This window comes from Podarcis melisellensis (genome assembly GCF_964234715.1).
Source record: "Podarcis melisellensis genome assembly, chromosome: 4".
Classification (NCBI taxonomy): Eukaryota; Metazoa; Chordata; class Lepidosauria; order Squamata; family Lacertidae; genus Podarcis; species Podarcis melisellensis.
The window spans coordinates 49944175-49969065 of NC_138531.1; the positions used below are offsets into that span (position 1 = coordinate 49944175).

The 24891-nt window shown below is 43.0% G+C and overlaps 1 protein-coding gene across 1 annotated transcript in view; it reads right to left on the reverse strand.

The window, feature by feature from the left end:
* The window catches only part of UMODL1 (uromodulin like 1), an 86617-nt gene that overhangs the window by 14065 nt on the left and 47661 nt on the right, over positions 1-24891 (reverse strand). The window contains exons 5-17 of the mRNA XM_081908829.1: positions 20119-20234; positions 19084-19276; positions 16739-16861; positions 10362-10616; positions 9931-10043; positions 9112-9331; positions 8794-8931; positions 7165-8154; positions 5706-5951; positions 4556-4668; positions 3295-3508; positions 2171-2308; positions 956-1398 (exon numbers count right to left, since the gene is read on the reverse strand). Coding sequence (XP_081764955.1) covers positions 956-1398; positions 2171-2308; positions 3295-3508; positions 4556-4668; positions 5706-5951; positions 7165-8154; positions 8794-8931; positions 9112-9331; positions 9931-10043; positions 10362-10616; positions 16739-16861; positions 19084-19276; positions 20119-20234 — 3302 coding nt within the window. The remainder of the gene's footprint in view (positions 1-955; positions 1399-2170; positions 2309-3294; positions 3509-4555; positions 4669-5705; positions 5952-7164; positions 8155-8793; positions 8932-9111; positions 9332-9930; positions 10044-10361; positions 10617-16738; positions 16862-19083; positions 19277-20118; positions 20235-24891) is intronic.

Below are 24891 nucleotides of genomic sequence, written 5' to 3' on the forward strand. Positions count from 1 at the left end.
TTCTCTCCTAATCCTGCTCCCTCCGAGAGGCTGACGACTCCACCCCCTTTACTCCGTTCCAGCTGAGACGCCTCTTGCTGCGTCTGTCTTCCACTGGGCTCCTCTCCGCTTCTCCCTTCTCCTCCCTTTTGCTTGATTAAGGTAACCCCCTTTTGAGAATCCTCTGACTCGCTGCTCAGACTCGTGGATTCCCTTAGAATTCCGTCATCTTCTTCCTCATCCTTCTGCCCCTCCTCCCACTCGCTCTCCGTCTCCTCTGTCATCTCCTCCTCTCTCCCAGAAACCCTGACAGGTAGTATATAAATATTTATAAAATAATTAATACAATAAAATCAGGAGTGGATGGGGGGATTCTAGAACTGGCACATATCCACTAATTCACACAACCCTCAGTTCATGATGGCTACCAGGAAATGTCACACCATCTTGTCTCTGTAGCCAACCAATTGCATGTAACCACCATTATGCACAGGAATAAGCTTTAGACATATTAATGCATGTGACAAAAAGAAAATGTAGTTCTTCCTGTATCAGGCCACGGAACAGACATGTTGATTATTTTTTACAAATACACCTGCATCATTTATTTATTTATACATACATACATACATACATACATACATACCCCGCCCATCTGGCTGAGCTTTCCCAGCCACTCTGGGCAGCTTCCATCAAAATATTAAAATACAGTGTAGGCAGAACTATTGCCAATAGCTTTAAAACTTCAGTCTCCCAAATCTCTATAAAGGGCCATAAAGCAACTGCAGCTATATTCTGCAGATTTTCCAACCTTCTCTGTTCTTAAGCAAGTTCCCCAGTTGTTTTGCAGGGTACAAGTCTGAACTCTCTAGTTTCAGTGACCTCTGATGCTTACTTTGTTATCTCAATGAACTCATTATTAATATATGTCAGTAAATATCACTTAATGTTCTCTTCCGAGATTGAAGTGACTTACGGTTTGTACTTCAGTTCCACATTCGTTCCACCCAGTCCGAAGTATGACATGACTGGAATTGCTGGAGCTTACATTGCAGTGGGGTCTTCCCAGGTACAGGGAAGATTCTGGGATAGATTCTTGCTTCAGAAAGTCCTTCTGAATGGTGATGACAATTTTTTCAATCTCGCAAAGCACTCTGACTGCTTTCTTAATTAAAATCCCCTGGGAAGGCTTACTGGGTGTTAAGGATGAGACTTGAACATTCAGTGTTGTTTCTGTAGATGCATTGCTAAATATAGTGCTGGTGGTTGCATTTTCCAAACTTCTGGTTTTGGGGACAGAAGAATCCTCTCCAGCAGGTGATGGCACATGGTTTGAAGTATACGGATCTGTCAAAGGTAAAACTGTGCTGCTCAGGTCTTTTGTCTGGGTACCTTCTACATCAGGGTTGGAAAAAAGTGCTATAGAGTGGAAGGGAAAGGTATGGCAACTTGCATTATTCAATTACTTTTCTTACAGGGAGTGAACCAGAACACATTATTAAAATGGGTTTAAAGTGGGAAGGTTGTTCCATTTAAATTTTCTCATCAAAAGGAGTAGTTTCAGGGGGGCTGAAATATTCCCTTTTAAAAAGCTTAAATTGTAACAATAGGGCTTGTTGAATTTTTCAATTTTCAATTCCAAAAATGAAAGGTGCTAAAAGGTTGTAACATGACTTGGGAATAAAAAGATCTTTTGGTTAAATTAATATAATTTAATTTTGCTTGGTAAATAAAATGCGTGTAAAATTGCATAGAAATCGTTTAAATGATTGCCATTTAGTGAGCTGATGTCACAATACCATGTAGGCCATTGGAATTGACTATGTGCTGATGTCACTGAGGACAAAATTAATTCAGCAAGTGAACTGCTTCCTGAATAGGTGAACATTTTCAAGCCTTTCCCAAACAAACACCAAAAGGGGTGGAGGGGTGGGGAGAGCTTTTCAGTTCTGCTGAAAATGTTCACAGAAATGAGCCCCCTTTCTGTATTACAAAACATTGGACTCCAGTGAGCAATATAATGTAATATATATAATTGATCCAGCAGCACCTTATTTCAGGCTTATTTTGTGTGAACATCTGCTACAGTATGTTTATTGACTGTTCTGTAATCCCACCTATGGTGAATTTGCTAAATATGCTCTGATCTTATATTCATAAGATGAAATGAAAGTAAATATTGAAACATTGCCTTCACAGTTTCTCCCAGGTCTCTCAGCATTCGCGTTGACAAATCCTTCTTTGCAGCTGCATTCATAAGATCCATAAGTATTAGAGCAAGATGCATCAGAAGAACAATCTGTTTCTTCCCTCTCACACTCATCATAATCTGTTTTTTAAATAATAATAATAATAATAATAATAATAATAATAATAATAATAGTAATAATAAAGAGAGTGACAATTCATGAGTGATTATTATTTAGCTGCACTTGCAGTTATAGTACTGGCAGTGTTATAAGCCAGCATTCTCACAGGCTATCGAGAAGTTTTTTTTCCCCACCTTTAAGTACCAACCCCAGCTGGAAGGGTTTTGATTCACCATGAACACCATGGGCATCAGCTTTCCCCAAAAAGATGCCAGCCCTGGGTCCTAATGCCACCAGTTCCACACTCCTGAAGAGGGGTTAGGCCCTCCCAACATGATGCCAAGGGTGGATAATGCATGTAGGAGATTTTCTAGAGGAGATGTCATTTTGACTGAGGTGAGGTGCCATTTCATAGCAATCATTCCAAGGCTGCAATCCTTTAACATTTACTAATGAATAAACCTGCATAGGATTACGCCACATGAAATGTGTGTGTGTGTGTGTGTGTGTGTGTGTTTTAGATGCCATTTTGGAGATGCTGCTTTTCTTCTGTTACTAAAGGAGGTGATTAGACTGGGAAGCAAAGACATGGTTTCAAACCCTCTCTTGGCCACAATGCCCACTGGGTGACTCTTTATAGACAGTCACACTCTCTCAGTTTCACCTACTTCACAGGGTTGTTTGGGGATAATATGGAGGTGGCTGCACCATGTACCTTGAGCTCCTTGAAGGAACAGTGGCATATAAATTAAGTAAAATAAACAAATAAAATGCAATGTCAAGAATGGTTCTACCTTTGTGACCGAACATAAGCTGTTTTAGCTTGGAAATGATGAATCATACGTTTTATTTTGTGAGATAAATAGCCAGTACAAACACTAAAGGTCCCATAACAGCTTTTCATTTGTCACTTTCATTCATGACCTACTTTTAGAATTGAAGTCTGAAGTCCAGCACTTACCATTTTTCAGGGTTTGAGAAATTACAACAATAAACTATTGCTTACCATGTATGGAGAGACTGCTGTTATCAATCATGAAATGGCGGCTGAGGAGAAAGGCCTCAAGGAAAGAACTGGAAACGTTGTTTGCATCCATGTCTGCTGGAATCAGGAGGTTGAAGCTCACCACTACACTTCCATTAGTCACACTCGTTATCAACATTTTAATCAAGCCAGCATCCATTTTCGGGAGAATATTAAGGGGCAGAGACGTACGGACCTATTGTCAAAACAGAATGAATGTAGTGGATAAAAATGTGCAGTGAGAATGACTTGGATTTTGTGTGCAGGACATTTTACAGACAACTCAACATATCAGGCACTGGGAACTACTTCATGTTTAGACCCAAGATTAGAGAATATTCAGAAGATGGGGTGGTCCTGCATCAGAGAACTGAACCAATAATGCACAATTCTTTCCTACTACCCTTTGAACTGGTTGGACCAGCATAGTTTTACCCTTTTTATTATAAATGAGAAGCCCGCATTATAGACAGGTATGAACAGAAGACTGTTTCCCATAAGTAGGTACCTAGCTTTTCTGGGGTTTTTTGCAAGTTGTTATTTTAGGGTTGTCTTGTTTTAGTTGTGATCTTATCATTTTATGTTTGTAAGCTGCCTAGAGAACAATGTTATTGCGCGGTGTTAGATAAATAAAGTTGATAACCACCACTACAAGACAACTCGATTTTTCATCATTTGATAACTCTCAGTTGAATGTATGAACTTTATGGGGGGGAAACAGGGATGTGAGGTGGCAAAAACCATAGACCTAAGCTCATACATTCAATGAATGCATCCTGCTGCACATGCATAGAGCCTGCCCTCGACTTTGGCTGAACATGTGGGAGCCAAGGGATACATGGAGGTTCAGGCTGGGTAGTGGCAGTGTGGATGTGATCACTGCTTCATACTTGCAAGACAACATGATGTTGCAATCTTCAAGTGATGAACACACGTCAGGTTCTTGCCACAGGACTACCAGATTAACACATTATAAAGCCCTAATTGAGGCCCAAGATTCAAGATCACCTGAGAGACAATGGTTGTGTATCTCATTCCTCTCGCTGTGCTTTTCTGCCCCTGCCCCCCGCAATCTGCTCAGAAGGATCTTCCAACACTCTGGAGCAGGTTTTGAGGGGGGGGGGGATTCAGCAGAGAGGAGAAAAGTGAGAAGCTCCACTGGACAACAGTACAACACATTAAATACATAATTATACCCATTTTATACCATATTGAGTTTTCCAACTCTATCATATTTACTTACCTCAGTGAAAAACAACTGTGTAAAATTTTGATACTCTTGACTACTTGTGTTGCTGAACCCTGAGCTATAGTTGAGATTTGAGATCCTGACGGTTCCACTAAGTATCTGGGCAGCTGTGAGATTGGAGGAAAAAATGTAAACATACACGTTTATAAGTGTTGTATTCAGAATACAATTTCTAGGCCTCTAGGAAATTTCAGATAACTCTTTTTCTAAACTCAAATAGCAAAGCTGAGTGAAAAGAACTTTAAAAGAACTGGAGGAAAATAACAAATGTTACTTTTAGATACAGAGAGGTTTTTTTCACTATTGAGCTGTTCTGGATTTATGAATGAGGAAGCAGGTATTCATAAGACATGAATGGCTTCAAAATTTTCATTCCCTCTTATGAGCAGGGAATGTGAAAGGTCACATCCACATCATTTAAAGTGCTCTTAAATCACTTTAACATTCATGGTTTTCTCCAAAGAATCCAAGAAACTTTAGTTTGTTGCGGGTGCTGAAAGTTCTTGGGCGATCCCTTCACATAGCTACAATTCCCAGGACCCTTAACAAACCACAGTTCTCATGATTCTTTGGGGAAAGCCATGATGGTTGAAGCGGTATAAGAATGCTTTAAATGTATGCCGTGGATGTGACCCAACTCATTGACAAGCTAAATGGCCAAATTTTTGTGAATAGTACGCCTCCTCCTCCTCCTCTTCTTCTTCTCATATTTAGCATTCCCCTATAAGTATAAAGGGCTGACATTTCTCTTATAGACTTGTGGTTGCCAGATTATTAAAAAAAATAACTTCTAAGAATGTTTTGCCTGCCTTTACTTTATGTTGTATACTTTACTCTATACTTTATACATTTTGCTCTTCCACTGGCTGTGCTGAGGAAGGGAGGTGCCGCCAGCATTTTATGCCTCATTGGCTGCCCAGGCAGGTGGCAGCCAATGCCCTTTCAGCCTGTGAGTCACCCCCCCCCAAGAGCAGGTCTCTCATTGGCCAACTGAAAATGCAGGAGCTGCCGGAAATTCCAGCCAGCTACCCAGGAGGCCAGTGGAATTCCCCAACAGCCACCTGGCCATGTGAATTCTGGCTGCCCAGGGATGGCAACCGAGTGCAAGGATCCACAACAACCGCAAGGGGTAAGTGTCCATTACCTGTCTTTACTTTATGCTGTACTGGTATGCTTTTATTTCCACAAACTTCTGTCTCAATTTCAACAGTGTACAAAATCCCAGGTTCTAGTCCGGAAATAGTCAGGTTGTGGCTCTGGGTCTTAAGCACTTGTATAAGCTCCTTTCCATTAAGCAACAGAAACTGGAAAGAAGTATTTAGTGGAACATTTGTGGTCCACGTTACTTGAAAGCTGGTACTGGTTATATTGGAAAAAATAATATTTGAAGCTGGAAAGCACATTAAGAAGAAAAAGAGATGACAATTAAATCTTTGAAGGAAAGAAAACGAAGAATTATCTTAGAAACATCTATTCCATTTGCCACATTTTAAATGAAAAGTTTAATGAAAGGTTTTGCAGATTTTACAGTAGAAAGAATCCCCTTCCCACACCTGCCACATTTTGGAACAAATTTGATCTCCAAATAAACTATAGACTGTTGTTGTTGTTTAGTTGTTTAGTCGTGTCCGACTCTTTGTGGCCCCATGGACCAGCGCACACCAGGCACTCCTGTCTTCCACTGCCTCCCGCAGCTTGGTCAAACTCATGCTGGTAGCTTCGAGAACACTATCCAACCATCTCATCCTCTATCGTCCCCTTCTCCTTGTACCCTCCATCTTTCCCAACATCAGGGTCTATAGACTATAGACTAGTGGCAATTAAAGGTGGCAGGAAAGTTGAGGTAACTTTAAACTATGTTAAAAAAAAACCAATAACAACAACAACAGTGTTCGGATATTTGGCACCTAAGCCAAATTTAATATATCAAATTTCAGTAAGAGAAAGCTACGTGAAACTTTTAATTAAAAAAAAGCAAGACTACGAGCTAGTTGACTTATATAGATATTAAACACATATTGTATTTTAGGTGCTTTTACAAATAATAAATGATAATGAAAGTGTACTCTCTTAGAATACTGGAATATACATGTTACCAGTCAAACTAGAATTTGACAAGGCTTCTTTTGCCCTCTGTCAGTGAGGAATTGGCCTCAATGCTCGCCAGAAGAATCCTACTAGGGAGAGGTGGAAGCTGGGTTTGGAGAAAGCATGCCTCCTCTGAGGCAAAGGTTCTACCAGGGGGAGAAAGGCCAGATCACATTGTAGCCAACCCTTTGCAGGACTCATATGACCAGTGGGGCCACCTACTGGCATGCAGCACAAAATTTAAACCGCCAGGATCGGATCAATTTGGGAGCTTTGACTGGGTAATCTGAAGTGCTCTCTGAACTGTCCCTTGGCAAGCACAGCTTGTATTCAGCACCATTTAAATTTCACTCTAAATGCAAGTTGCACTGCTTTTGACTGGCGTCAGATCCAGTTGGGAACTCCTAATCAGAGCTCCCAAATGGACCCATTACTAACAGTGCAGCTGTTAATGTCTTTTTCTACATACTAACAAGTTGATTTTAAGGAAAGTTTTAGTGTAAAGGCAGACTCACCACCACAATCTGAGGCAGGGGCGGCAACTATGAAGCCCCCAGATGAAGATGGTAATGTTGTGGATGGATTTTTCTCAGACCAAGATCTGTTATCTTTCCCCATCTCTTTATCAAGGGTATGATTGAGAACATAAAATGTGGGGTGTTGGGTTACATTCAGGGCTGAAATTGCATTTTGCTGAGAACTTCTCTCAGTTATGAGGCCAGGTGTGCTTGTCTCTACTTCAGAGCCATTTCTCACAAAAGGATAAACTGTAATATTTGAAACGCCAGGAAACATGGACATTGAAGAGTTATGCCTTTCTTGTGTTGTTGATCTCTCTTCAACTAAGTTTTCATTTGATGAAGTTACATTGCCCCACTTTTTTGTCACCAGAGCAGGAGTTTCTGAAGTACTCAGGGTATTATTATTCCTGACATACCCTGTGGTAGTTACATCGTCCCACTTTTTTGTTACTGGAGCAGGAGTTTCTGAAGTACTCAGGGTATTATTATTCCTGACATATCCTGTGGTAGTTACATCTTCCCACTTTTTTGTTACTAGAGCAGGAGTTTCTGAAGTACTCAGGGTATTATTATCAGTGACATATCCTGTGGTAGTTACATTGTTCCACTTTTTTGTTACTGGAGCAGGAGTTTCTGAAGTACTCAGGGTGTTATTATTCCTGACATAACCAGTGGTAGTTACATTGTCCCACTTTTTTGTCACCAGAGCAGGGTTTGCTGAAGTACTCTGGCTGTAATTGTTCCTCACATACCCTGAAGTGGTCATTCTCTGAGATGCTGACAGGGTTTTGTCTGATGGAAGAGTGCTTGACTCTTGGGTCCCATTTGAGGGCAATATCATTGTCTCAGTTGACTTAGACGTGAATGAAGTCACTGCCCTTACTTCAGACATTGCCAGAGGAGTGGAACCTGTCCCAGGCAGTCCTTCTGTAGCATTTGCTTCAAATGCAGGCACCATTTCTGTAACCGGATCCACAATATCACCTGGAATCAACATTTACGCATTTGACACAAACCGAAGTGTACAATATGAGTGGTATTTCCTTGGCAAACAACTATACATGAAACTACTGTACTATTATAAATCAATTAATAATAAATATGAAACACTAGTCTCCTTTATGTCTTATTTCATGAGAAGGGCCTCCATTTTACTGGACTCACCTCTGACATTGCACTTGCACATCTCCTGACGTCCTGACGGTACAGAGGAACAAAGGCAGCTGCTGACTAACACTGAGTCACAACAGTGATCCATATAGATCAGTACTTGCTACACTGACTGGCAGTGGCTCCCCAGAGTCTAGACAAGGTTCTCTTTCCAGGGATTGAACATGAGACCATTGCTCGACCATTGAACTACAGCCCTTCCCCATTCACACGAGGCACCTCCTTGCATGGAGTAGCCTAAGCAAGTATGAGTGGCTCCTCCTGCAGGCCTTCCCTCCATGTGTGAAGGTAGATCTGGGGGAGCAGTTGGAATGCTGGGGGTGGTTCCACCTGCATGGCCATGCCATGCCTTTAATTCGTATAAATGAATGCATGAATGCACAAAGTAGAATCCCTTTCAATCCATGGGAAGGGGAAAAAAAGCCTCCACAGAAAAACTAGTCTGAATCTTACCCTCACAGTTTCTCCCAGGTCGGGATGGATTGGCATCTGTGGTTGTCTTGCATCTGCACATATATGAGCCCAATGTATTGATACATTCTGCATAGGTACAACAATCATTCTCTGCCCGGGAAGCACATTCATTCCAGTCTGTAATTCAAAAACCAAAATTCAGTAAGCAAAGCAACTTTAGTTAGGTTAACTGGGAGTAGAATGAGAAATAATGCAGTAATTTCTCCAAGGTCTGGGAGATCTACAGACCTAATACTAGTTTCCTCTGTACTATAACTGAGAAGCTATGCAGGTTTGACATTAAATTAGATAGCCTACCTTCTACTCGAGAGGTATTTTGGTCAACAAGGAATGCAGAACTGTTGAACAGTGATGAAATCATTGGCTCAAATGCAGACAAGTCTTTTGGAAATAATGGGTCTTCTACTATGATTTTAAGTCTCACAACAATGCTACCAGCTTTAAGAGAGTCTATTTGCACTTTCAGCTTTCCCATCTGGTATAATGCAGACATATTTGAAGGAAGTGACTTTCTGATCTGAAAACAGATAAGAGAACTATTGCTACTTTAATGTAAAACTATATACACTGAATTTTGTTTACCACAACACTTTCATGTTTGTATTCAGAATTTGTAGAAAAACCTATGTTCCATGGTGCGCCCACAAAAAAGTGGTAATTTAGTAGGCTACCTGAAACTTCCATTAATTCAGATGGTTCTACACAGTTGTCATTCACTTGCTCCACAATGATAAAAAAGATGTAGCAGTTTAGTTGGAATAGCATATAAATTAATGCCCTATACCTATAGTATCCAATTAAAGTGTTCCAACTCATAATGTGCCTCTTTCCTTATGATTATTTGTCACAACTTTACAAGAATGGTGTTGGTGAGGAAACAGCTAACCCCTTGAGAAACCATGTTGGAATTTATGCATGTTATGAAAGAAGATTTGTTGCATTGGTGAAGGAATATGGTAGCATTATCAACTTAACACTTAAAATGGAAGTTGTTCCTGGTGCAGTTATCATCCTATATCTTTTGCTAGGACCCTCTACTATAAAATATAGTTCTTATTGTGAATAAAATATCCCATTTTTGTTTTTTAAAAAAGGAGTATATATTTTTAGTATTACCTCAGTCATCAGAATGCTAGAAAATGCCTGATATTCGATACTGCTAGCGTTGAGGAGCTGATCCGTGAAGTTATAATTCAAGATCCTTATTGTTAAACCAAATACTAAGGCATCTAAAAGATAAAATATTAAGTGAGTAATATGGGTGGTGGGGTGTGATATTCATTTGAGAACAGACAGATCTATCAAAACACATTTCAAAACTATATGAGTATATGACAAAACTATATGAATTAGTAGTTCATACTAATTATGATGTGACAGTAATTAATCTAGGCAATGAAGATTAGCTATAAATCTGCACTGACTCGTTCAAGTGGGCTGAGTAGAGATGATGAAATGCAGCTGAAGGTCTGACCTGAAATATAAACACAATATCTTGGACTGTCCAGATTCATACTAGGAAAACCAAATTCTAAAATGGTTGTTACCTGTCTTTACTTTTCTACTTGAGACAATCTTTTTGCCACAATCTTCAGCACTGATGTTCACTGTGTACATTATGCCTGCTTCCAGATTGAACACATCTAGTTTGGTATCATTGGTTTCCATTTGTTGCACGAGTTCTTTGCCTTTGTATATTTCTATATTGAACGAATGGTTCCGTGTCGAATTCACATTCCAAGCCACTTCAAAACTGCTGCTAGTAACACTGAAGATCTTGTGGTTTCTAATAGCTGGAGCATCTGAAATAGCAATTAGGTGAAAGGTACCACAGTTGCATGTGTACTATGTAATCTTACTCAAAGAAGTAATCCCTGTTATAATCCATGAGCTTTATTCATGCATACAATTGCAGCCCTTAAGTAATAATAGGAATACAAATTCACTGTGCATTTATATAAAATTGCCTCCTGACATTAAATTTAAATGCTAGACTGACCATTTATAATCCTAATCCTACTTTAATCATTTGTTAATTCATTCAGTTGCATTTGTGGCATGCACAATCTCAAAGACTCTGATTGGCTTACTGTAAGATAAACACACAAAATAAAAACTAAAATGTTATACACTACAGTAGTGGTTTTCAAACAGTGTGCCATGGGGTGTCTTGAATGGTGGTCATGGGTGCTGCAAGCAATACTGGCCTCTGTCCCTCTTTCCTTCCCTCTGATGCCCTCTCGCATCTTTGCCACCCAAAGGCTTGCACAGCTGTTTGTTGCAGCAGCCCTGGCTACAAGCTTCCCAGGCAAATGGTGCCTCTGGGGCTGGCCAGGGGGTGCTGGTTGCCAAGAGCTGTTGGCCTTGGAGTAAGCAAGGGAGGGAGCCAAGCCAGCCAGTCCACCAGCCCTTGCTGTTGGGAATGGACAGACAAGTCCCAGGTCCCTGTGGGGCAGTGTAAGCAGGCCCCTCTCTTTGGGGCAGGGCGGGGAGCAGCTCAGAGACCAGGGCAGCAGCTGCAACTTCCAAGAGGACTGCCAAGGAGAGGGGAGAGGAGTCTGAGGAAACACAACACAAGGGAGGGTGTTCGGAAAAGTTTGAGGGGCTGCCAGCTCTGCAGGCAAGGGGTGACATAACTGGGCTCCTGAGCCCCACAGGGGTGCCGCATAAATAATGTAGTTGGTCAAGGGAGACATGGACCCAAAAAGGTTGAAAACCTCTGCACTACAGAATTAAACAAAAAGAAAACGTCTGCTACACACCTATTATTTTCTTTTTTCTTCCTTCATTGTTCACTTGTCTATAGTTCTTTAAGTGAGGAAAATACAGTTACCAGCAAAAATCTGAGCTAGACCATTATCACTGCTATACGTGAATTCTTACCTTATTGCCTAGGTATAGAACCTTATATGCATATCTTTGAGATTTGGAGATAAACAATGCTTCATCGACTTCAATAGAAATGTTCGAACTCAGCTGAAGTCAGCAAAGTACATAGTCAATATAAAATGTATCCCAAGCCCTTAATGATCCAGGATTGCTTCCATGTACATGAAGGACTTGTGGAACTGTTTACTTTTGGCCCCAAGGGTTGAATGGTCAGAGTAATAGCTGACCCTCCAGATTGTTAGGGGCACAGTGATGAAAAGGGAAATAGGGGGCTCAGAATTAATGCTTTTGGTTTCTGACAAAAATATTCTAGAAGCTTGCTATCTGCCCAACTTATATGTATTTTTAAATAGACAGGCGCTGCAAACTACAAGAGGTGTCTAGGGCTCTTTCCTCCAAAGGAAAGAGATCTTATAAAGCTGATCTTAATCTCTGGGCTACTCAGGGAATAAGAGAATGTGAAGAAATGCATTACAACGTCTGGAAAAGACATCACTATAATGAGATCGAGAAACTGCATGTCATTTTTATTTTATTTTTACAAAATTAATACAAGATTGACTTGTGGCAGCATTCCTGTGTCATACAAAAGCTGGAAAAAAACACAAAAGTCCTTAAGCTGAACACCATTCTATTTCTCACATCCAAAGTATTTGGCTACCAATGACGGTCCTGCCATGCAGCAGGGTGAAATGATTTGCTTCAGACGAGTTGGTGTATATTTGGAGCAACAAGACTTTTCTAAAGTGTCAACCCTGGTGTGGGGGAGGCAAAATCTGTGAGCCACTTCAAGCACCAAAATGTCTTGGGCCAACATGGATTGTCACAAGATGAATACATCTACATTTCTTAAGAAGCTAAAGCAATATAAAATGTTGAAGACTTATATTATATTATTTTGAGGGGGACTTCTTTAATAAACGCATTCTGAATTCTGCAATTGAAACATTATTCAGCGCTGTATTAAAAGGCAAATTCACAGGAGTTCTGTTACATAAATAGTAGTGGTATGCAGGACTGTGGAAACCACATGCCATGTCTTGACAGGAGTTAAATATTCAACAGCGTCATGTTTATTCATTCATGCAAATGTAAGTTTCTTGATTCAATTAGCTTAAATAAGTGGCTAAATCTACAGCAGAATAAGCAATTATGCAAACCATTAAAATTCTCCAGGCAAAAACCAACTATGTAGAAATGACAAAATCTTCAGTACTTCATTGCTAGAGAACTCACATTTCTTAAAATGATATTTTGCTGCAAGAAACAAAGTCTTCAATACAGAAAACTTTATCAAGGAAGCTTTTGTGTACCAGTCTGAGGCCTCAAAATGGCCAAGTATATTTACAGACCAAAAGTATTGCTGCATGCTACCCCAGTCTCTGAGTAGTAAGGGGTTCCAGGTGCTTATACTCAGGGTTTGGTTTCCATGGAATAAGCCATAGCAGAGACTGTGGTGTCTTTATGATATATGGTTTATTTACACATGTATACAACTTCAGCCTATGATGGAGGGGATCACATAATTAACACCCCAAGAAGGTCTTGTTTCTCCCATAGCTGCAGCCTTGAATTCAAGTAGACATCAGCCATGTCTCTCTCTCTCTGCCTTTCCAGCCTGTAGCATTTTTGCATCCAGTTTCTAGCTCACATAACTCCTAACTCTAACTTCCCATACTTAGAGTTGGATTCCAGCAGAAGTCAAGCATGGTTCTGACTCCAGCTTCTGCCTGCAACCAGCCTCCAGCTGTCACACACTCTGGCTTTTGTCTTTCTCACTACCAGACAGGTGAGGGAGGGGGCCCATCCATTTGCCCCTGGGCACTGAGCAACTTCTTTTGTTATACTAACAATGGTCCTGCGGCCCATTAATTCACATACAAAAAAAACTAGCCTGACTTTCATTAGATTTGAACCACTGCTGGATCTAGGACCCCAGGGATTAGAAGAGACTCAGGAATCCTACAGACTACTGTCCCAAAGTCACAACAGCATTATCTAGTTTATGAATTGGTTCCATTTATGTACAGTGGTGCCTCGCAAGACGAAAAGAATCCGTTCCGCGATTCTCTTCGTCTAGCGGTTTTTTCGTCTAGCGAAGCAAGCCCATTGACAGCTTAGCGGATTAGGGCTACAGCTGTCAAGCGGCTTCCAGCGATCAGCTGTTAAGCGGCTTATCAGCGGAACAGCTGATAAGCGGCTTAGCGGCTTAGGAAAAGGGCAAAAAAAGCGAAAGAAACCCGCGGGGGGACGCAAAAAAATTTTCGTCTTGCGAAGCAACCCCATAGGGGAATTCGTTTTACGAAGCGCCTCCAAAACGGAAAACCCTTTCGTCTAGCGGGTTTTTCGTCTTGCGAGGCGTTCGTCTTGCGGGGCACCACTGTAATTATTTATTAATGGTATCATTTTATGTAAACTGCCTGGCAAATTTCTACTGAACGGTGGTATGTACAATAAATGAATTCTTTGCTTTGCTGGAACTAAGGTGAATTCAGACAGCTAGTTTTCTACCCTAGGGTGACTTCTATTTACCTCACAGTGGAGATCTACACATATCCCAATGTCACAATTTTTTCTCTCATGTGGTCAGTTTGTTCACTGATACTTTGTACATGCCTCAGAAGCAAGACCTTAAGGACAGCCCTGATGAGACTGTGCAGGGGTTGGACTGACAAGCCCTGTAACTTCTAGGTCCCTGGTGTCACCATTCAGAGTACAGACTCAAGGACTTGTTGTGGAAATAAAGGGGGGCACTTATTGGAAATCAGTTTTGTTACCTCTCCCCCCCCAAATCCTGAGACAATGAGCCCAGTCACCTTTTATTCACAGTCACATAATCACTACACTACAGCATTGCCATAAACATGTATGTTCAACTGCTGAAATATACACCCAATATGTAGCAGTGGAGATTTATGTTACTGCTTTATGAATGAATACTGTGTTTTATGAATGGACTCTGTATTTTGTGAATTACCTAAGAGCCACCAATAGGGAGCTCTAGAATCTGACAGCTAACCAATTGGATACTACCAAACAGCGACCCCTATTGCTGAAAGCAGGTAACCAACAGGGAATGCTTCAGCTCAGCCTTTGCACTGTTGACTGAACACCTCCTGCTGTGCAGATAATGGAGAAAGCTCATAAATTGTATCCCTTCTGGCATCCTTGCCAACTCTATTATGCTGATGTAAACGCTGGTGCACCAGAAGCCCAGAATAGCAGCAAATAAAATCTGCTCATACGTCAGCAACTGATAAGACTTGTCAACCAGTTCTTCCAAAGTCTTCCTAAATTATAAAGCTCCAAAATACAGACCAAAAGAGAGCAGGTCTGGGAAGAGTGAGGCATACAATGGGCACCACCAGTGAAAAGGCCCTGCTCCGTGTAACTCCTGCCCTGTCATTTGATAGAGTGCCCACTTGCCCTCCTTCTTGACATGGAATGCTCTCTATTGGAGTCTCCAGGTCCAGTACAAAGACCATAAGAAGGGAGAGCAGGGACCTTGAAGTTCCTAACAGCTGTTAATCAAACAAGCAGGGACACAGGTCACCTTTGTCACAGTCAAGATGCCTATAACCTGGCCGGGTCTGAACCCAATCTTGTTTTTGTGCAATCTTGTTTGTCCTCAGTGACCAAAATTATATCCTCAACATATACAAGCAGAAAAGTTGTTTTCCTTCATTTGCAAGGAATCATACAAAACAAAGTGACACTAATAAAGAAAAGTTCCAGGGTGGCAACAGAAAGCAAACTAAAAATGCTTTTGCAGTTCATCAAAACTATCCAGCAATATCAAGTTATAGGAAAACTGGTGCTATTAACAGTAATCCTTCTAGTTGGTTAATTGGTTTGGCAACTTTCATGCACATGACGTGTGATGCCTATTATTTCCCCCAAGAGTTAAATAATAACTAATCAGAGGCAGCTACAGGAGAGCTATGAGATTCAGGTGAGGGTCATATGCCTTGTCAATCCCAGCAGGTATATAAGAGTACGACCCGGCCTGCCCTGCCCAGGAGTTTGCTAAAACAGTCATAGCAGATGCAGCTGTTGTTAGTAACTCAGAGAAGGTTTGGGAACCTTCAAGCCTCCAAGAGGTCCAAAGTTTAACCTCAGAGGATGCTGAGCCATGGTTAAATGCCATGAAGTCTGAACTTGATTCCTTAGAGAGGAACAAGACATGGTTACTAGTCCAGGCCTGCCCAGGCCACAAAAGGTTTACAAAGTTCAGTTATTGCAAAAGTTTTCCAGTGTTAATTTTATCCATTTTTTTTAAATCACCATTGTATTTAAATATAATATGTCCTTTAGAGAAGAAATTGTGAATTGTATTGTGAATTGCCGATCAGAAGGTCGGTGGTTCGAATTCCCGCGACAGAGTGAACTCCCGTTGCTCGGTCGCTGCTCCTGCCAACCTAGCAGTTCGAAAGCACATCAAAGTGCAAGTAGAGGTACCGCTCTGGCGGGAAGGTAAACGGCGTTTCCATGCGCTGCTCTGGTTCGCCAGAAGCGGCTTAGTCATGCTGGCCACATGACCTGGAAGCTGTACACCGGCTCCCTCGGCCAATAAAGCGAGATGAGCGCCGCAACCCCAGAGTCGGTCACGCCTGGACCTAATGGTCAGGGGTCCCTTTATGTTTACCTATTAAAACACATTCTACAGTTTGCACATTCATCTGTATTGAGCTGTCATGTGATGAGAAAACAAGTAATGCACATGCATATTAAATTAGTGTTCTTCACAGTGAAAAGGGAATTAAACGAGTCTGTGAAAAAGAAATCTGTAATGGAATGGATGGCTGATTTCTTCATACAAGCCACCAGATGTCACTGTAGATATCAGAACTCAGGCAGACTTCGGGAGAGAAATAAAATATCCTTCTATGTTCATTTAGGACTTATTTTTTGTTTGTGTGGTGCTCCACTCCATACTACCCTTGAGAAAAAATGAGCCAAAAGGTGGCCGTGTACTATTTCCCTTAGACAAAGTGGATGCAAAATTTAATAGTTTTAAAAAGAAAATGTAACTTACAGCATTTTGAATCCTCTGGTCTGCTGAGTTCTGGTGATGCAGATGTTGAATTTGTAGCTGAAACAGAAGAATTTCTTATTTTAAATAGAACACTGAGTGAATCTGGACCAGAGTCTGTGGCATCTAAAATAATAATAAAGCAGACAGAATTACAAAGCAATTCCCAGAACTCCCCTCTTCAGAAGTGCTCGCTTTAACGATTCATTGAACAAATGGAACCTGCGACAAAAATTGTGGTGTTTTTCTTTTCATCCGTGCCCTCTCCTGTGTGTTTTTGGTAGTTTTAGTTACAGATAGGTAGCCGTGTTGGTCTGCCATAGTCAAAACAAAAAAAATTCCTTCCAGTAGCACCTTAAAGACCAACTAGGTTAGTTCTTGGTATGAGCTTTCGTGTGCATGCACACTTCTTCAGATACCAATCTGAACGTATCTGAAGAAGTGTGCATGCACACGAAAGCTCATACCAAGAACTAACTTAGTTGGTCTTTAAGGTGCTACTGGAAGGAATTTTTTTTGTTTTGACTTTGGTAGTTTTGGCTATGTAAGTGTGAGCAAGGGAAGGCTCAAATCGGTATCTGCATGCATCAGGAGTAGCCAATGTGGTGTTGTTGAACTAAGGCACCCATCATCCCTGATCACTGTCTCTGCTGGGAATAATGTGTGCTTTTGCATTTGTCCATTTACACCTGCCTTTGTTTAACATTTAGCTATTTTCAGTTTAACATTTAGCCTATAGATGGGAAGTTATAATGCTGTTCCTTTTACTTCAATGAATGTTCAGATGCAGTGGGCAGCTATGTAACATATGTATTTAGCTTGACTTGGTTTAATCTTGTCTTTATGCACCCTTCCATAAGCTCATGTACTCAGGACAGTCCCTGATTAAATGCCCCAATCTTTGAAAGTAAGGCTGATGAATACGAAGAGCAGGACCTTTTCAGTGGTAGCTCTGCCTTGTTATATTTGTTTCTTAAAGCTGATGCAGACTTTAGATTTTTTTAATAAAAACAACATCCACCACCACTATATTGTGAGAGGTGGAAGCACAAAGAAAACTGTAGCAGCAGTTTTTGTGTTTAGAAAACACAGTATCTTGCATTTTTAATAATAATGGAATCAGCCCCTGCATTCTTCTATATGCCTTCATTTCAGATGCTGTACAGCTTATACCCACGAGGCCTAAAAGGCTGCTTTCCCCACCCCCTTATGTGCGATATTTTGGGTTGGGTTGGTGAAGTCATAGCTACAACCTCATGTGCTTGCCACACAATTTGATTTCAAAGTGCCTGGGCAAAGGAAGAAGGGTTTAGAGAGGCAAACTGATCAGTGGTGCCTGCAAACCCCTGTTCCTTTGTCTACATAGCTTTAATTCAAACCATTGTAAGCAAAGGAAAATATGTCACCTGGCTTCCTAATTTCAGGTGATTGATAGCTGGGAAAGTGTGGGCAGTTATATCAGGGTTAGCCGGCCTCAATACCATCTTCTGTGGTTCTGAGGGAGGCTCTTCTTTCACAACAATTTTTTTAAAAGCATTTCCCCACCCCGCCTCAGGCTTTTGGTGCAATAAAATGGTCTGCTTGTTTAATGTTCTTTTTATTCTATGCCATTCATTTTAATTTTATAGTCTATGTGGCTTTTAATTGGTTTTAAATGGATTTTATTGTAAAACTTCTCAAGGACTTGCTATAGCCAGAAGGGAAAAATACAAACTGAAAAACAAAGCACATTTTATTTGACCAAAATTTCCTACCACTTTATACTTCGGTAGATTGCTTAAAATGTGTATCCATTTGTATTCATTCTCAGAAGTATGCTTATGAGAACTCCTGGGTTAATACAAATTTCTTGTCTGCAGCAGACATTGAATTCTGCTTAAGAACATTTATTTCCTTTTGCTGAAATTAAATGTAAAAGAGAGGTTTTACAAACTTCTTGGTTTTGACACACACACAAAAACAACAACAACCCCACAGATAAAATAACATGCTAGGCCAAATCCCAAAATAGCTATATAAATCTGAGCTAACTTTGAGACTACTTAGCAGTTGCTATAAATCCTTGAGCAAAATCTCGAGAGTATTTTGTGCAGCTGGAAGCCAAAACAAAAAGGGCTTCTGGAAAGTCTCACAGTGTGAAAGAGAGGTTTGTCAATGTCACCCACACATTGCAAATTATACATGGGATCCACACAATTTCCTCTTCGGCCTAAGGATCCCAGTTTCTCATGTTTACAAAGTACCTTACAGAGGGTCCTATTTCTCATTTGTAAATTAAGTTTGTAAAGCTTTACGTAACTCTTTCCTCAAAACTATGCAAATGGCGGATATATTTTAAATGTTACAACCTTGGACAACTATGTCGATAACTTCATACACTCGCATCACAATGTCCTTCAACAAAGAAGAAACGTTTGCCAATGGAACCAGCTCTTGCAGTCCAATCAGAACCTGGGAAACCAATGTCTCTGTATAGGGTTCTGCCTGTGTTGTACGAATATGATACACTGAGACATCCAGGGGCCATAGTGCGCCAGTAATCTGTAAAAGGAAGAAACTCTTTTTATATATTACATAACTGTGTGAAACTTAAGTCATGCAATTAATCCTTTCGTGTTAAACACACATGGAGGAAATAGTACAATCAAAATTAGTCAAGAAATAAAGGCCACAAGCTTGACCTCCAAATCATCCTTGCATCACAGTGTGTGCCTAGAGCCACTTTGCTCAATGAACATGGCCAGTGGGACCATGGCTGTCAAGTGCTCTGGCAGCAAGGGGTGGGCTAGCTGGCATGGTCCTGCAACTTTCTTATTCATGCTTTAAACATGTAAGGGGTTAATTTGAACCTGCTACTGAAACTCTGGGATCTTAGAAGCCAGATTTATAACGTAACACATAATAGTTCTGCCTTTGGCACACCAAGTTTTAGCTAATTACATTCTACACACCAAGCGTTCGCTGCTTAGTTGGTTGTGAAAATACTCACAAGCAAACCCTGCTTTTGATCAAGATTCACGCAGAGTAAAAGTCTGGCTCTGTGCGTTGAGAGCAAAAGGTCGGAGAGAGAGAGAGAGAAAATGGGTATTTGCAAGCTTACCAGTATATATTTAAGGGGAAGCCTTATGTGCCTCTTCAGGTGTATCTTGAGTAGAATGAAAAGGAATGAAAAGAAGATTGCATGCATGTACTTATAGGAGCCTATGCCTTTTAATGTGAGGAGTGCATGTGTGTTAAGGAGGAAGTACAGATGTCTTTTCTGATGATTTGTGCCTTCTCCAGTAGGTGGTAGTCATGGAACCTATTTAGGTTCTGTTGCACCATTACAACAGAATCAACAGAACTGTATGTATTAGAATGAAGACTACTGTATTTATTCATACCATAGAGTGCAGAAGCCGTGAATGATTCAGAAGTTTTGGATCCACTCTTTTTAACTCATCAAAATCCATTTTCACCAGGAATGACACATCATACCAGTATCTTGGCACTGTTTGCTCTGGAATTGAAGAGAGGAAACCATTTATATGGAGGGTTAACATTATATTAATGGAAAGGTTTTCAGTTATCACAGTGGACTTTTCATTTACAACAGCCATATTTAATCTGCTCAGCAAATCAGTCATACATCCTTCTGATTTCTTAGTCTCAACTATTAAATGATTATCAAAAGTGTAGCTCCTGAGCAATCATGTACTGTACTGTATTTGTTTTAGATTCTATAAACCTGTTTTAATTCTTCTTATTGGCCTTTCAAAGTTCCACCTAAACACACATTCAGACTGGAATTCTATGCCCTGTGGAAATGTCCCATTGACTTGAATGGGACTTATTTCTAAGTAGATAAGCATACAATTGTTCTATCAGCCTTTCAAGTGTTCGGATCAGTGACACTCTTCTAAAAGGTAAAAAGCTAGAAGGAAGGCTATCTGAGAAGCATGATCTTTTACTCACCTAGTTAAGGCAAATTTGTTTCCCTGTTAAATAAATTAGGAATTAGACTTTGTGTTTCTACAGACAATATGATCTGGCCTTTTCCTTCCACCACCATACAAAACTATCCCATACATGAGTACTCAGAAGACCCTGGTAAGTGTTTACATAAAACTGCAACCTTCAGTAGATAAAGGGCTGTTTTTGCTGGAGGGAAAGGCCACAGACACATGAATATTTCAGGTCCCTTCTAGAAATTTCCTTGTGAAAGTATAAGGGTTAACAAACTGCCTAACTGTTTCCTAAGAAGAGGGCCTGTTTTCCCTTTCCAGTGTTCTGACCTGTCAGAGTCACCCGTTTGGTCCCAGCTCACAAGAGACCCAACTCCGATCCGGTTTATTTACAGAAAGTCTTTATTGAAGATCATGGTTGCATTTACACTCCATCTCTGTGACTCTACATCTGTACCGTTAGATCGTTGAAGTCCCCTCTGAATCTGTCCCGCCTCGGCACCAATTTAAGAGGCTAGCCCTGGACCACCTCTTCCTCTCCTTCCTTTTCCGCAGGGTCTTTCTGCCCCCCTGAGTTCCCCCTCTCCGGGACTCGCCCGAGGCTGAATCCTCTGACGCCTCTGCCCCCCTCCTTCTCGCTTTAGGGCCGGGCTCCTCCCCAGGGCTCTCCTCACTTCCGTGCGCCTCTACCTTTGAACTTGGCGCGCGTACGTTGCTCCTGACCTTTCTCTTGACCGCTACACTGCTCTCGGTGCTGCTCTCCACCCCTTCCGGCTGAGCGCCCTGCTCCGATCTCCTTCCCCTGTCTCTCTCCTGCTCTGCTCCCTCTGACACACTTGTAACTCCACCCCCTTCACTCCGTTCCGGCTGAGCAGCCGGCTCCTGCCTCCAACCCCCACTGGGGCTTCTCCCTTCTCTCCCCTGCTCCTCACTGTTTCCCCCTTGTCCCCCTTTCGGTCTGACCAGGGGAGCCCCCTTTTGGGAATCCTCTGACTCACTGGTCAGACTCATGGAGAACCTTTGGGCATCGTCATCCTCCTCCTCATCTCTCTGGGATTCTTCCCCCTCGCTCTCTGTCTCCTCCCCCATCTGCTCTTCTCTCCCTGAAACCCTGACATCCATCCCCCCCTCGAAGCCCCCCCTTCCCCCCTCCCGCTCGCCGGGGGCCGGTTGTGGAAACTGCGGCTCTTCGGGGGTAGGCTCAGGATACAGGTCGTCTACGTCAATGTTCTCTGTTGGCAGTTCTGTGTATGTGTATTCGAACTCGGGTTCTTCCCCCAAATGCTTCTCAGTCTCTGCTTCCATCGCTACTTCCTCCGGTGCTGCCCGCCAAGGACCTATCAGCCACCTCTTACGCCATTCCTCCTCTGGCTGCTCCTCCCACCAATAAGGGGTTTCCGTGTCCACCCCCGAGCACGATCCCCTGGGCGGGCTTGATTCTGGTGTTCTTTCCTCGGGGGAAGAGAAACCCCTGAACGTGCTATCTGACAATGTGGGTGTGAAAAGCCAGTCATCAAAGTACTCAGCTGGCATGGGTCTATGTGGGAAAAGTGCATGGAACTCTTCTTTCAAAAGGGGTTCGTCTAACTCGTAGCCTGGCACCCAACTATTAGCAGTGGCTGGTGTGCCCTCCCTGGCGAGAAAGTATTCAACCCCCTCCTCCCCCCATCTCGAGTCCAGTATCTCTGTGACCTCGTTAAGGGGTTCGGCTCTAGGCGACCTCCCCTTCTTTGGTGCCCCCTTGCGTGGGTCTGGTACTGTTTCTGACTCCTGAAACCTGTGCGGGGCCTTGTAGGGAGTGAGCACCGACCTATGAAAGACCGGGTGCACTCTGGAGCCTTCCGGAAGGGCCAGGCGAAATGCTACTGGATTGATCCTAGCCTCAACTTGGTATGGTCCTAGCTGCCTGTGTCCTAGCTTCTTCTTGGCTAACGATTTGGCTGGCATAGCTTGGGCTGCTAACCATACCCAGTCCCCCACCTGGATGTCTTCTCCCGCCCTTCTGTGCTTGTCCGCCTGCACCTTATAGGCCTGCTTGGCCAGCTCTAAATGTCTCCGCAGCTCCTCGTGCACCTCTTGCAACTCTGCTGCGAACTGGTCGGCTTCTTGAGGCACCCCCTCTCCTGGCGCTATAAGCCTCGGAAAGGTTCTGGGATGACGGCCATTGTTCGCGAAGAACGGTGTCACCCCGGTCGATGCGTGCTTCGTGTTGTTGTAGGCAAACTCAGCCATCGGCAGGTAGTCCACCCACGCTGCTGGTCGCTGATTGGCGTAACACCTCAGGTACTGCTGCATGATCGCGTTGACCCTCTCTGCTTGGCCGTTGGTCTGCGGATGTCTCGCCGACGCTAGGTCGATCTTGACGTGCAGGATACCCAGAAGCTTCTTCCAGAAGTTGGAAACAAATTGGCGCCCCCTGTCGGACAGGACGGACTGCGGTAGTCCATGCACTCTGAACACGTGGTCGATGAAGAGTTTGGCGGTCTGTTCTGCCGTCGCCACCTTGGCACAAGGAATGAAGTGCGCCATCTTGGTGAACAAGTCCACAACCACCAGCACCGCCGTCTTGCCCCTGGAGCTGGGCAGGTCAGTAACAAAGTCCAGTGCTACCCTTTCCCACGGTTGCTGCGGCGTTTCCAGCGGTTCCAACAATCCCGCCGGTTTCTGGTGTACTGGTTTGGACCTCTGACAGGTGTCACACCTGGCGACGTAATCCGCCACCTCTCCCCGCATCTGGGGCCACCAAAAGTCCCTGGCCACTAGTTCTATCGTCTTCTCCTTGCCGAAATGTCCCGCACTGGGAGCGTCGTGCAATTGCTGCAGAACCTTTGCGCGAAGTTCGTCATTAGGCACGTAGAGGGCACCCTTGCGAGTTAAGAGTCCGTCCCGCAACTGGAACTCATCGTCTCTTTGCGACCCGCTGCGGAGCTCCTCCATCTTGGACTGTGCAAATTGATCCGCTTGCAACGCTCGTCGCACCGCGTCCAGGTCGACTGCGATAGCCGCGCACGCCCACGCCTGCGGTGCGAAAATGTGCTTCGCTGCAATTGGTGTCGTCTCCTCCAGGTATTGCGGTTTCCTGGAGAGTGCGTCTGCTATAACATTGGAGTCCCCCGGGATGTATTCTATCTTGAAGTCGAAATCTGCAAAGAATTCTGCCCAGCGCATGTGTCTTTGGGTCTGCAGCTTTGCCGTTCGCCAATACTCTAAGTTCTTGTGATCCGTGCGGACTTGCACTGTGTGCTTGGCTCCTATGAGGAAGTGCCGCCACGCTTTGAAAGCTGCATGAATGGCCAACAGCTCCCTGTCCCATATGGTGTAGTTCCGCTCCGTCTTGCTGAGCTTCCGTGAGTAGAAGGCACCCGGCCTCCAATTGCCTTGCGGATCCTCCTGCAGAAGGACGGCTCCAACCGCTCTGTCGGACGCATCGGTTTCCACTCGCATGGGTCTGCCGGGATTCACGTGCAGTAGCTGTTCCTCGGAGGCGAAGAGGCTTTTAAGCTTCCGAAAAGAGCGCTCTGCCTGTTCCGTCCAAGCGAACCTCTTCTTTTTGGAACTGAGGGTGTCCGTGATTGCTGCCGTCTCATTGGCAAAACCTTTGATGAATTTGCGATAAAAATTGGCAAATCCGATGAATCTCTGGACCTCCTTCCGATTGCGTGGGCTCTTCCAGTCCAACACCGCTTGTACCTTGATTCTGTCCATGGCCAGCCCCTCGTCGGAAAGCTTGTAGCCAAGAAAATCCACCTCCGTCACATCAAACTGGCACTTCTCCAACTTGGCGTACAGCCTGTGCTCCTTCAACCTCTGTAGGACCTCCTTTACATCCTTCTCGTGAGCTTCTGGCGATTCCGAGAAAATCAGGATATCGTCGAGAAAACATACACACTTCTTGTAGAGGAGTCCCGCCAGCACGTGATGCATAAATGCTTGGAAAACGTGGCTGCCATTTTGGAGACCAAACGGCATAACTCTGTATTCATACGTGCCTAGAGGCGTGAACATGGCAGTCTTCCACTCATCGCCCTTCCGGATGCGGATGAGATTGTACGCTCCACGCAAATCCAACTTGGTGAAGATCTTACCCTTCCTAACGGTCGCTAGGAGGTCGTCAATCTTGGGCATGGGAAAGGCCTTGGGCTTAGTCAGTCTGTTTATGAACCTGTAATCCACCACGAGTCTTTTTTGGGGCGTGTCTTTTTTCTTCACAAA